Genomic DNA, 14,758 nt, shown 5'->3' with positions numbered 1-14,758 from the left:
CCATGTAATTAGTTATATTCATTTCATAGATAGATAGATAGATAGACAGATAGTGGTTGAGGAACATGCGTCATTTTGGGTTGGATGGAAAGACAGTTATGTTTTTCTACTGTAACCTTCGACAGGTTGGTCTTTAAAGGAACTGCTGATTGCTGGCATTTGAGGTTTTGTATGATATATAGCACATTAAGTTTCTTGATACACTAAAACTTTCAGTCTTTTGCTCTATCAGAAAACACAGCCTCAATATATCCTATTCTATTTTTAATTGTATGTTGTCCACCAACCCTTATGTCACATCATAGGTGCCGGCAGTGTTGATATAATGTACATTTAACACAGATAATCCTCATATTATATCTCTTCTTCTTCATACTTTTATCTATCTAGTTTTTGAAGGCCATTAGAGTCGTCATCCCTATTCTGCCAAAAGAATGCAGTTGCTTGGGTTGTCCTAGAAAACGTAGAATACCATTCGAACTTCCTGAAAAAAATAGATTTTTCCTACTCACATATACTAACCTAAATAGGTTAGTATATGTACTAACATCTCCTAAATAGGAGATTTAACTTAAAAGCACAGCTTTATTGTATGTTAACGTGTGTCAATTATAAGGAGTCATATTAAGGTGTTTATGCACAATAATTGTATTTCTATTTTAGTTTACTTTGTTTTCTTATGAATCAACACGTAGAGGACTAGCGTTCGTTGTGTCTATTACTGCATGTATCATTGCTGTTTTTTGCTGATTATTACAATATCTCTTTTCATAAAATCGATTATATGTATCAACTGAATAAATATAAACAAAATCCATTTCAAAGTGAACCGCTAACTTTTCCCATAACAATGTTTACCATAATTACATTGACTTATTATAACAAACTATAGGGACACTCTGATATGTGTCAAAGGGGAAAACTTTGAATGACAAAATGCTCACCCAAAACTCGCAAAATGACCCCCCTAAACCAATCAGAAAAACATAACGAGTAACATATAGCATAATGCATGGGGATGTAACATATAGCATAATGCATAGGGATGTAACATATAGCATAATGCATAGGGATGTAACATATAGCATAATGCATGGGGATGTAACATATAGCATAATGCATAGGGATGTAACATATAGCATAATGCACAGGGATGTAACATATAGCATAATGCATAGGGATGTAACATATAGCATAATGCACAGGGATGTAACATATAGCATAATGCATAGGGATGTAACATATAGCATAATGCACAGGGATGTAACATATAGCATAATGCATAGGGATGTAACATATAGCATAATGCACAGGGATGTAACATATAGCATAATGCACAGGGATGTAACATATAGCATAATGCATAGGGATGTAACATATAGCATAATGCATAGGGATGTAACATATAGGAGCTGTGAAAAGTGACAGACCAGTTTAACATTTTGTGTTGGAAATGAGGGGAGACGGAATAAGGCAATACTGAAATCTACAAGAAAATCACTAGTATCAGTATGATTTAGAGAAAATCACACTAAAAGAATTCTATGTCTGCATTATCGGCTGTAACGTAAACAACCCTAACGTCGGTATGAAGATGATGTGTTTTAGAATGGCTTTCAGGCACTTGGCATTTAGGCGCTGGAGTTAGAAATGAAAGTTGCTGTTACAATTCCATCCTCTTAATATCAAATCAACCTTTAATGCTTTCTACAAAGTCACTCCCCTGCCCAGACATTAAACACCCGGAGGCCGCGTAATCAGCTCTGATTTCCAGAGCCTTTGGATAAAAGGAAGGAACACAGATCTGCTGTCCGGAGGGAAAGGAAACATAGTGTATATATATATATATATATATATATATATATATATATATATATATATATATACATACATACATAAAGTGATGCAGGTGCAACATTGGAAGAAAGGTCTCATCTCATTTGAATTTGCAACAGAATAACAGCTCCAGTGTAATAATTAGGCAATGGAACTTCACCCAGATTCAAAATCCAAAGGGCAGACCTCTTACCTTACCTATAAGGGAACAAAAAATCCCGCTCTCACTGATAAACCTTGATCCTTTGTCACGACAGATATGTAATCAATGGAGGAAATTCTAGCCATAGAGGCTTGGACAACGCCACATAACAGTCCAGTTTTCCAGACAATCACCAATCATACAAACACTTTAATAGTCCATCATTAGGATTCTATGAAGTGACTCGACAAATCTGTTAACCAAATGGCTTTAATATCTGTCTTCTTTGAAACCTTGAGTTTTCATTATTTATTATTATTTATTGTTTTATATAGCGCCACCATATTCCGTAGAGCTGTACAATGGGTAGACAGGACATAACAAGTTGTATATAACATAACAATTTGACTTGCAGGTGGGGAGGGCCCTGCATAAACAATCTTACAATCTAGGGGTTGTAAAGACCTATTTAAAGATTCATTTAATTGAGTCACCTGCTTTCAAGAAGGGATATCAACCATAACATACTGGTAGCAAAACCACCAACTGGTATCCATCGATAGCGGCGTAGGAAGGAGTCAGGTCAAAACTGTGTGATCATAAGTTTTGAGTTAACGTTTAAAAATAATGGTTCAGACGCTTTTTGAAGTGGAACAGGGTTCGGGACATTCCCACCAGACGCTTAATACATATATTTATAGACACATATAGCTGACCCACAAAAGTATTTAATAGTATTTATTTAATAAAAGAGAAAAGAAATATCAGTTTGCTACACAGTGTACCTGAATTCTAATAAAATCATTCTAATATCAGACTAACAAAGGCTAAAGATAAAATGAAAAGAATATTCAACTTTAAAGAAAGCCATTTGTTCGATGTTTACTGTAAATTTCTTAACTACAATTGGAGATCCTCCATTCAATCAGTTTCCTTATTTATTGTCCAAGAATCGTATACAAGTTTTGCAGACACAGTATCTTCAATTGCCATACCTAAAATATAAAAAAAAAAAAAAGGAGAAATAACAATTATAAAGCAAGAGAGAGAAAGAGAGAGAGAACGAGAGAGCCACAGAGGGAGAACGATAGAGAGAGAGAGAGAACGAGAGAGAGAGAACATAAGAGAGAACACGAGAGAGAACAAGAGAGAGAGAACATAAGAGAGAACACGAGACAGGGGAAGCGAGAGAGAACAAAATAACAAGAGAACGGGAGAGAGAATGAGAGAGAGAGAGCGAGAAAGAACGAGAGAGAGAGAACATGAGGGAGAACGAAATAACAAGAGAACGGGAGAGAGAACGAGAGAGACAACGAGAGAGAGCGGGGAGAGAACAAGAGAGAGAGAGAAAGAGAACGAGAGAGAGAGAGCAAGAGAGAGAGACCGAGACAGAGAGAGAACGAGAGAGATAATAAGATAAAAATAAATCAGCAACCACCTTATAGCAACTGTACCTTAAACATGGACCTTTGCCATCAAAGCTATTACCATCTGAACTCATTAACTGAACTACCTATATCTCTCGCTTTTGTTTAGTAGTCAGTGCAATTGCTTTAGAGATATTCCGTTTACACATTAACCTCTGAGATCTGGGCGCGCCATCTCACCCCGGACCGCCTGGCATTACCCGGTTTGCCAGTCTAGACTCGAGTGTAAAAAAACTGCAACGGTAGCGTTTGGGAAAAATGAAGGATCTGCTTTAACAACATGTGTGAGATCGTTCAAAGGGGAGGAATAATCATACATTTATTTATTTTTTTCATTTGTAAGACCCATTAAGTGGGTTTATTTAGTGTACTGAACGGCAAAATGTAATATTCTGGAAAACATATGTTTGAAATGCAGCGTCCAACAGATTGTTGCTTAAACATGTACTTTATACCTTTAGGTCTAACATATGAAACGTCCCTCCATGGAATAAAAACTAAGGAGAGCGGCTGCTAAAATATGTGTGTAATTAAATAATTCTTCTTTAATGCCAGTGACAGGACACATTTCTCAGTACGATTCAGATTCTAGAGCCTCTAGAAAATAAAGCGATCATGTGTATTTTACCACTGAATATTGATTTCAAGGCACTAGCATTATTATTTTAATAAACCGCGGATTTACCAAAAGAATCACTATTTTATACATTAGAAGCATTTAATGGGATTGCCGGTTAACTCTGCCATCAGTGTCCTGGGTGTAAGTGGAGCTGGGATACGGACGCTTTTTAGTGAGGAGAACTATAGCAATAATAGCGATAGGGACAGAGTTTTCTGGGGTTAATTTCCCAGTAAATTGTAGGTGATTTGCTGGAAGATGAAAAATCCCATCTCATTACAGTCACTATCCAACATGAACCCTGGGACCCAATTATTTCAAAGGGCTGCTTGTTTGGGGAAATTGAGACAAAATGACTAATTTAACGGCTACTCACGTACAACTCACTGGGTAAATAGAGTCCTAGAACCAAATGGATGGTGGGGCATGAAGGATGTTCCTCAAGTATGAGGAATGAACATTTCTTTAGTGCAATTCCATGCCTACAAACCGGATCAAGCAAGGAGATCCTTACGGTTCCCTGCTTCTTAGGTTATCCTTGTGAGACTGGTGAAGGGTATCAAGTGACCTACCATGGCCTGTGGACCACAGCTGCCAAGTAAGTTTAAAAATGGTGCAGCGGAGAATTGCAGAGACCCTAGAGCCAGCTCCACACTCACCTACTGACTTAAAAACTGTTGTTTTCTCAGGAGAAGCATGCTTTGTCCCCTTCAGCACTTCCCCGATTTCAGCATAAATGTCTGCCTAGAACAGAGAGAAGCATACATACAAAGATCAAAAGATCTCTAAAAAAGGTATATTATTTCTTCCATCATAGGCATGTTTGATAATGACTCCATACTGCACCCCCAATAGTCACCATGAATCAAACTTCTTACTCCATCTTTCCGGCACCTGTCTAAGAATTATCTATTCTATGCTCCACATCTACTCTGGCTCTTTCTATAAATACTTTAATCCATTCTTCCCCTAAACTAGATACCATTATGTGCATTATATCCACTTTAGTGTCAGGTTGGTTTGTTGATTGGAATCTTTAGTCAAAGGTGATACTTTTTTGGGCCAACATAGAAAAAAGTGTCACATAAGAGTTTAGGACCTCAGCAGTCTCTTCTTCTGTGGACATGACCCTGAAGACATCTGGGACCTGGGCAACCGTAAGAGTTCAGTGACTTCCTTCGCTGTCGTCTCTTGGGTTTGGCCAAGTTCTTCCTGAAACATTTTCCTGCCTTGTCCTAATCTCTCCTGTGTGTGTCTCCTGAATGCGTTTTGTCTTCCTCGGCTGTCAGGGCTCACGTGGTAAACACAACACACCAGGAAGCCTTAATGAAACACAATATGTGGGTACGATGACCTTGCACGTACCCTACAGCAGTCTTACCTGTGATATAACAATGTCTCCGGATTCTTCTGCAGCTGCCTCCCTCGAGTCCACGTACAGCACACAATTCTTCATGAGTGTATCGTCCAGCTCCCTCCAATCAGGACGGCAAGCTCCTATGGCTAAAATACAACTTTATCTTAATACATTCCACAAATACAGTGGTGCACTTTGGGGGGGGGGGACCTTTATAAATGAATATTTCAATTACAGATGCAACACTCCAGATTTAGTGCTTCATTTTACTTATTTTTTTTGTCGGCGGATATATTCTCTTTGGGTTTTACCGTTTACGTGGGCCCCTGGCTTGACCCAGTCTCCAAACAGCACAGGTCTTGTTGACATCGTAGCTGTTATAATGACATCAGCACCAGTGACTGCTTCCTGTGGGGTTGAACACACCGACACCTTTCCTCCCACAGCCACAGCAAATCTCTCCGAATTTTCCCTGGTGCGACTCCAAATCCTAACCTTCGCGGCGAGAGGAGAGCACAAGCATCAGAGCAGAATGTAATAAACATGCGCTATGTGCGTGTTAGGAAGGTGGTGTAATGGTTTATTAGCTGAAGCCCGCATTGTACTCGCCGCCTCATATGGTTTTGCAAACATAATAATCCATGTCCCGTAGGGTTTCTAAAAGAAGATGAAATAACTTGGCGAGGATGGGGCGATCCGACATTAGGATTAGAAGAAGGCCCACTGTTCGAGGCATTTTCATGTAATACTCGCATCCCCGAGGTAGATAGATGTGTTTCTTAAAAATATCTGGTATTAATCGAGCGTGAAACTGACTGAATGTAAGGGATTATTACATTTCAATCATTTAAAAATTATAATTACATCCATACTGCCGCATGATAGCAGTACAATGCACCAGGGGAACATGCATGAGCAAACTGTACGGCGGGGGGACCGAAAGAATACCCTGCTGAATAACCGTAATGAGATAAAGTCTCGTAAGTCTTAATTACCTAATTGATGAGCACATTTCAATATTGGATGGAGCTGGTCTATGATCGTATCATATGGCGCATGCTCAGTAGTACCCCCCGGCTGCTGTTACTCCCATTCACTTTAAAGAGAGTTCAGCTCCACGCAGGAAAGTGGACTCCAATATGGATCTAATCGTTAAAATTATACTGGAAAGTTATTTTAAATAAAAAGCAATTGGCGGTTGATGACAGCACAGCAGGCAAGCCCGCCATTGTACCAGATGGAAGGTGACAGCTGCAGGTGATCCTGCGCAAGAACGACACTTAAATCCCTGAAGCATTTTTAATATTTCAAGATAACTTGCATGGGATTTGCATACGGCTCCTAAATCCAAGACACGACCAAGCACTGATTAAGGGCCGAGTCTCTACACAAGGAAAAACGGGCGGAAATCCATAGAAAAGTGTTTTTTAGTAGGACTGTTGATTGTCTTTTGCCCACAAAGCTCACAGCTGTAGTGAGAGGAAGCGTAAGGGCGGAGCTTACTGGAACAAAATGGCTGCCTACGTTAGGAAATTTAACAATGAAAGGCCTTGTATGTATTTTGCCCATGTCCATGTATTACATGGAAAAAACTATTTGCCCACAGCGGTTAATTACCCCCCTAAGGTGAACATAACACCATCAGCAATTTTTACAGCCTTAAGGCTAGGTTTCCACTTGGGTTTTTGTCCTGCGTTTTTTTTCTTGATGAAAAACGCCAAGAAAACTGCCACTGCATTTTTCTGCGTTTTGGCGTTTTTTTCTGGAGTTTTTTCTGGCGTTTTAGCCTTTCTGTGGAAATTGCTTTTTTTGACCTTAGGCAGTTTTTCCAGCCTTTACAAGTTAGAAGTTTCACCCAGCTAAAAGGGATTAGGATAAATGGCAAGTATCTGCCCCCTGATGTCATTTACTTGGTAGAGTTCTACTTAAACGCCCCGGTGGACCCGTTTGTCTCTTTTCTGTGGTTTGTAAGGCCTGCTTTATTCCGAATGTCTGCTCCTCTAGGAAGATTGGCCCCAAATGATGGTGCAAATTGTTTGCTGTTGCTTTTGGCACGCAGGATCCAGTTGATGCGTCGCGTATGTTTGTTTGTAATGGCATGTTTGTTCCAAATGGTGTAGAATTCAATATGAACTTTGTTTTGTGTGAAACTGTTTGTTTCCAGCCTATTTCTCGTAGGACACACAGATACTGGGTCCATCCTCTGCATTGTAACTGTGGAAAAACGCCATAAAAAACGCCAAGGCAATAAACCCACATGGCTTTTTCATGGCGTTTTTTCTCTCCCATAGACTTCTATTGGAGAAAAACGTGGATATGAGAAAAAAGTGGATATGGCATTCTGCGATTTCCTATTGAAAAACAGCTAACATCTGGCTGCAGCGTTTTTTCACAAAAAAAACGCCAGGTGGCGCTACTGGCGTTTTTATGGGCGTTTTTAGCTAAAAAAAACCAAGTGGAAACCTAGCCTAAAAGGAAAGTAAATTACAGTTGTAACACTTTAATATATATTTACAACATTGATGCAATATCACCGGGAACATTGCCCGCCGGAGGGAACATTTTAATTATTTCTTTATAGCGGCGCACAGCAACATGAGCAACTCAGCCTACAGAAAACGAGAGGCATCAATCCAACCCCTTCAGCCCGTAATAATAATTATTTACCTCCTTGAATGCAAACTGTTGTGTGAATGCCTCAAAATGGCTACGTGCTTGAGCTCCGGTGCCCAGAATGCATAGCACTTCAACATGCGCGGGCTTCAGCAGCTGGAAGGAACGCAGATCAGAGCGAGAGCATCAATTACTCTCATTCATTTACTTATTTATTGGCTAGGATGCTCACAAATGTACTAATGATTTATTAAGTCATTTACATTCAGACCGCATCTTTCAAAAGCGTAAACTTGTAGTCAATTAAAACAATGTATGCTCTGCGCTGGTTTTCTGAAAATAATTGTTAAATTAAAAATGATTGTATATTATTCACAAAATACAAAAAAACATTAAATTAGCATTAATGAATGAGAGGTGATATTTGTCTTGGGCTTCTTGGCCCAGACTAGATGGGCCAAATGGTTCCTATCTGCCGTTACTTTATATGTTTCAGTCTTTTCGGATCTTTTGCTGATGTTACCTCTAGATTGTAAGCTTGCTATCAGTATGTTATGGTTGATATTCCTGCTTGAATGTAGGTGATTCAATTAAGTGAATCTTTAAATAGATCTTTACAATCCCTAGATTGTAAACTCGTTTGAGCAGGATCTTCCTGTTATGTTATATTCGTTTTGTTATGTCCTGCCTACCCATTGTACAGCGCTACGGAATATGATGGTGCTATATAAAACGGACTGGCCGTTGGCCGACACGGCTACGGGATCTGTCACTGGAGTGGATATACATGGCTACACAATGCATGAGCATCAAAGGTGGCCACCGGATTTCAAGTCCAACCATGCCCACAGGTACACTCATACCCAAGTAAAAGGAGGAATTTGAGACTTTAATAGAGTGACTGTCCATCCTGAATAGGGACAGATAGATGCCATACTTTTTTGGTTTTGTAAATACCTTTGTTGCGATCACTGACACTGCAGCCGTCCTCTTATCTGTTATCACCTTGCCATCGATTACCTAAATAACAAAATTACAGATCTTATCAAGTGAGAGTAAATCAATTCACCAATTTAAAGCAGCGCCGTCTCATAATCCATGAAATTGGCCTCCCCCTCCTTACTGGCAGATCCTTTAGAACTGGAGTCAAAACGAAGACATAGGAAAGAGTCGGAAGAGTGCTCAAAGTGCCCAAAGCCGGTTAAAAAAGAACATTTATTTAACTTTATGTTACAAATATAACAAACTGGAGGAGATCCCGATTTCATTCTCCGGTGTCCGGAACACCAGAAAAATCATACCGCGCATGCTCAGAATTGTGTGTATGCCCACTAGCACTCTCAGTGTGAGTGACACTCAAGTTGGGAGGTATGTATAAGTAGTGAGTTTTATTTACAAATTGTAATTAAAAAATATATCTATTTTCAGGAAAGCCCAATACCCGCCGGCTGTGCGAAATGTAAGTAATTGGTATTCTCCCATGCAAATAATAATATTTTAAAATTAAAAAAAACAACATTTTTATTATTTTATGCCTTTTCGGGCTGTGGAACAGTGTGATCAGTGTGATCCCAAACAATCTAAAATCAGGGGTTTGGAATCTAAGAAGGGACTGTCTGCCCTAAAAAGGGTCACATGGGAGATATTAGTTTTTTGTATTTTTTGTACATTATATGAACGCTGTGAAAGTTGACTTATTAGCTGGGCTCGATGAGGCATTCGACTGCTCCTTTAACTAGCCAAAGCGCATTATATTTCGGCATGCTGCTGAGCTGAGAGATTCTCTTTGGCCCCTTTCGGCCCTTCGCATTCTGTTGCGCTACAAACAGCGCGTTATCTGTCGGCTTGGCTAACGGAGGTGTCAGTATTCTCGGAGTATTCTCTGCAAATCCGCCGTGATTTAGGAAACATCCATCATGTCAGCGCTGCACCAAAAACCTCAATAATTAATAGCACATTCTATATCTCTCTGGGGTTTTATGAATTTGAATGCGGAAAATACCATCAAACTGCGGGGCGTGTAAAGCTGCTTAGTGGCAGACAACCAGTAAAAAGTATTTTCTGTCAACGTGGTACTGATTCCAATAACTCCCATCATGCTCAGCTGTCTTTTGCCAGCCACCCATCAAATGACATCAAATCAGTCTAGCTGTGAGGATTGTGGTATTCAGGGACAATCTCGACTCTTGGGCTTTGTTTTGCCAAACTGCCCCACTTATTCCGGTTAGGGAGATGACAGCACCCCCCCTGTGGCCTCATGACGACACTTTGAAGCAGTGGACCGGATTATGATGTCATATCCTGGTATTCACTGCATGCAGCGGTAAAATAAGTGCAGCATAAATCAATGGTGGCCACTGGCTAACACCAGGCTTTAAGCAATGTACGTGGACTCTATTTGCCCTATTACACTTAATTCATAAACTGGGGCAGTTGTTTAACCCCAGAACCCCCGAATACATGTCCACTATATATTCGGTATATATCCATGCCACCCTCTAGGATGTATCCTGTCTTAACATAAAACCGTAATCTTTATTACAAACCATAAACTTTCTTGGAATAATGATGATGTCAGGACTAGGTGGTATTAACTATAGAATAGTAACTGCACTGAGAACTGTAGCAATGTTATATGATATGTGATATGACTGTAATAGCTTTATTTTAGAACAATGATGACATCATAATATGACAGCATTAGCCTTAATGTACAGCCTCGGTATATCAGAACCAAGCTATGGTAACCCTATTGCAGAATATTAGCAATCTCCATACTATAATAACCTTATTAGAGAAAGAGAGTGATGTCACAAGCAGAATGTAACAACTTTATTGCAAAATAGAAGTGATGTCAGAACTAGACTAAACCATATCCTTGACACTATATCGGGGACAAACTTGTACTTCATTATACACAGTGCTTTATGATTGTAATTACTGTATAACCCTAAAATAATATATGAATGTTAAATTAAAAGCCAAAAGGATTTCTACACCGTCTTGAAGTAGCGCAACACACTCCAGTGAATTAGCAGAATGGCTAGAGCGCCATCTAAAGTGAGCTTCAGGAATTACAGCGCACGTGTATATGGACACAGGTCAACATGGAGCGATAGGGGTCTGTGCAGCCACCGGCACAAATCCCACTAGCAATCGCTTGCACACAGACCATGAAGGCGGAATCAACATTGTAGACATTTGTGCTGGTGGCTGCACAGACCTCCATCATATTACACGCGCAGGGACTCTGGGGCAAATACCAGGCTCTCTGGCACACCACTGGGCTGCTGGCCGACATCACTGCATTCGCCTCCGATCTGCCACTACAGCTTGTCATGTACAAAGATTATTGTTAGATCACTTACAGCCTTTAGGGTTCCATTTGTTGGCTCAAATAAGAGAACAGTAGCTTGATGCGAGGGTAATTCACTTGCGGTTTTCTTCTCATAGAACGTTACCAACTTGGTGGTTAAGGCATCGTCCACTGAACTGTAAGCAGGCATAACGCCTAAAAACCTGGAGGCAACAAGAAAACATATTTCAATATGAAACACATGCCAAAAATACTTACACCTGGGAGAACTATTGTCTCTGTCCCCTGCTGGGGATGGAACTGCCCTGGAACGTGATGAAGGCTGATATGGCTACCAGTGTGGAATGGGTGACATTGGACTATTTAAAAGGTGTCATTCATAAGAAGAACATATGATTTAATTCAAGCACTTAGAACCATCTATCACGGATCTCTAACACCCATGATCTCTCTACTGTGGGTCCAAGTGGGAAGTTCTATCATATTCCTGGAATGTTCCTACATTAACCCTGGAGACCCCCTATAACGCTCTTATCACATTTACTAAATCTGAGAACTTCCCAGGGCAGACTACCAGGAGCTCTCCCTATTCTGCTGGAGTGGCTTTGTGAGAGGCAGGGCTAGCTGTGCATAGGGATGGCTAGCCCCAGACATCATTTAGTGGGGGGGGGCTGGGGGAGAAGCAGGAGGAGGCAGGAGTAGGCAGAACGTGGGTGGGGAGTGGGCGTGGTCAATTACCACTTCCCTGCCTAGAGATAGCTGCAAGTGACCCCGAGAGCTGGAGAAACATTGCTTCACCCAGAGACTCCAGGTCAAACACAGAGATTTCCTAGGTACACCTGGGGGGGTTAATTGTAAAACAGCATATAGAAACATAGAATTTGACGGCCGGTAACAACCATTCAGCCTATTTAGTTTTGATGTAAAGACCCATAACTTAACCATCTTTGGTCTCATCTTAAATTCGGGATAGCTTTATGCCTATCCCATGCATGTTTAAATTCCCTCACTGTATTAGCATTTAACACTTCTTCTAAAAGGCTGTTCCACTTATCTGCCACCTTTTCAGAAAAGTGAAACTTCCTTACATTGCATCTAAGCCTCTGACTCTAGTTTTAGGTTATGACCTTTCATTCTAACATTTCTCCTTTTGTTAAATAAATGTTGATTTACAGTAACGGTATGTTAGAAATCTTATGCAAATACGTTAAAGGGAGTTTTTAAGGTTATTTCAAAAGGCAAATTCGCTTTCAAACTCTGTTTAATATTTCCATATTTTATTACGAAGTATTAGTGTCTATAAGAATGAATGTAACACAGCGAGCGCGGTCTTACCCGTGGTACTTAGACACCGGCAATATGGTCCGGACTGGCTGAACGACACCACCTTCGCTGCCGCTGGAGAAGTTAATCAGCGCCCTCTCCAAAAGAGGGATCAAAGTAGGAAAATCTAAATACTTTTCAACTTGACGCTCTCCTATAAACACCGGCTGATCGCCCATGATGAGGTTTCCGAATCCCGGGTATTTAACCGTACGATTTCAGTTTTTTCTCAGCAGGCTGCGGGAATCTGCCGGCTGGAGGTTTTCTCTGATGAACCGTTAAACGTGACCCAAGTTTCCATGTCGCCTCCTTTCATAGACACTCCCCTCCGTCGGCTGGTTGGATCGTCACAGATGGAGTTTAACCCCTTTTGTTAGCCTTGCACTAATTCCTTTGACCAAAACTTTCTTTATTCATCCAAAGGGACTTTGTCACCTTACAGAGTGTGGATCTGAGTTAAAACTTCGTTCCGTAAAGAAAGGTATTATAATAAAGAAAAATACCAAGCCTAATAAAATAAAAAAAAAGTTTTATAACTGATGGAACTGTAGCCAGAAAAAAATAATTAAAGGGCCAATCCAACCTGATCTGGTTGAAAATCTGGAAAAAAAAAACAACACGGCTGGAATAATCAATCAATACAAATGTTGTTAAATTCAAAAGTATTTTGTTGGAAACATACCCCCCTTTCCAGGTGATATTGTAATTATTGTTTATTATTATTACTATACTTTATTTATAAAGCGCCAACAGATTCCGCAGCGCTGTACAAGGTAATAATTTTACAGATAACGACAAGTACAAAATGACAAGCAATTGACATACAGATACAAGAGGAATTTTATTGTTTCTAGTCTATTCTTATTGTTTCTATTCTGAACAATAGAACTTACATTCTATTGTTCAATAATAGGTAAACTTTAAGAAACGTTATGATTACCAGATAAATGCATATCCACATTCTAGCATCCTAACAAAGTCCTACACAACACTATCACCGGATGATCACATTGACGATGAGACTGCGGAGCATCTTACAGACGGGTCAAGGACGCTTTAGGTGGAGGAGAAAGACGGGTGAGAACCCACAAGGTCACGCTTACCCCTTTTCATAATAATGCGAACTGTTAAAAGCTTAACGCATTCCTTTTAGCGTTATTGTGGAGCCATTCCTTCTTAATTAAGGCCGACTGCACGTAGCATCATTGAGTTATTTTGGCACGTAGCATCATTGAGTTATTTTGGCACGTTAGCGTGGGAAGCCGGCCGGCCTGCTGTTCATATTCAATCTATTCATCTGTAAACGGCAGAGGACTCTCGCTTCTCCTGGCCATGGCACTAATTGTTTTTGACTCGGCATCGACCTACACTAGAACACCCACCGTCTTCTTACTATTAATGGTCACAAAAAAAGCAAAGTCCGCATATAATATTACATTAGATACACACATCTCATATATAATGACTTCATTCAATAGAGACTTTGTTCCCTAGCTGTCTCGAGTACCTTTTATATGGTGAAGTAGCATATAATCAATAGTATATAAGTGTTTTACAGACAATGATAGTCACATAATGCATTTTTTTTCTTTGGGGTTTTTAGTCTCTCTGACGCAAGTAAATAAAGTAGCTTTTCTAAGGTCACATTTAACACGAACCGACATTGAATAATAAATCAAAGCGCCATTGTTTTCCATTTAGTGTTGTAAGCTCTTGTGCACTATTCCTAGTGCTTGTGCATAAACCTTTCCCAGAAATAATTAATCATGAAAAATCATGCCTTGAGTATAATTTTTCAAGGCATGCTTAATTGTGATGTGACATAAGAGCAGGCGCCAATAGGTTATTTCCATCGAAACGGGGAAAAAAACTATTAAATGCTGCTGTTTTTATATAATTAACCTTTAACAGGAAAAATTCAAATATAGCTATTAAGGTTTGTTTGCATAAAGCTGGACAGCTGAAGTGGAACAGCACCTTTAATTCTATCCATTCTATACTTTCTATGGTACGTGTGACGTCTGCAAGGTATATAGGGGGTTATGTATGTAAAGGGCATTTCTGGTGTAAAGGGGTGAAGTTTAAGCAGTCAGCAAGAAGATGTCATTGTTTGGGGTGGTGATTG

The 14,758-nt window shown here is 39.9% G+C and overlaps 1 protein-coding gene across 1 annotated transcript; it reads right to left on the bottom strand.

Moving 5' to 3' along the window:
- Positions 1-2,899: 2,899 nt before the first annotated feature.
- LOC149283470 (ketimine reductase mu-crystallin-like) lies at positions 2,900-12,812 on the bottom strand. The gene is made up of 8 exons (XM_089497430.1): positions 12,646-12,812; positions 11,363-11,513; positions 8,952-9,014; positions 8,049-8,150; positions 5,693-5,876; positions 5,406-5,527; positions 4,684-4,768; positions 2,900-2,973 (listed from the first exon to the last, which is right to left on the bottom strand). Exons 1-8 carry the CDS (start codon positions 12,810-12,812, stop codon positions 2,900-2,902), a joined length of 948 nt encoding a protein of 315 aa, XP_089353556.1.
- Between the last annotated feature and the right edge of the window lie 1,946 nt (positions 12,813-14,758).

Source organism: Sceloporus occidentalis, unplaced genomic scaffold, assembly GCF_023333645.1.
Source record: "Sceloporus occidentalis isolate IW3139 unplaced genomic scaffold, rSceOcc1.0.p SCAF_103, whole genome shotgun sequence".
Classification (NCBI taxonomy): domain Eukaryota; kingdom Metazoa; phylum Chordata; class Lepidosauria; order Squamata; family Phrynosomatidae; genus Sceloporus; species Sceloporus occidentalis.
The sequence above is the reverse complement of the archived record's forward strand: the minus strand, read 5'-3'. Positions and strand labels throughout refer to the sequence as shown.

Bases quoted from the DNA above. Each gene is read 5' to 3' on its own strand.
- LOC149283470 (XM_089497430.1), bottom strand. From the start codon at position 12,812: ATGGGCGATCAGCCGGTGTTTATAGGAGAGCGTCAAGTTGAAAAGTAT. The intron at 9,015-11,362 runs GTAAGTGATCTA...TTTGTTATTTAG, and splicing joins CAAATGGAACCCTAAAGGCT to GTAATCGATGGCAAGGTGAT. The intron at 8,151-8,951 runs GTATTTACAAAA...CGTTCCTTCCAG, and splicing joins TGTCAGTGATCGCAACAAAG to CTGCTGAAGCCCGCGCATGT.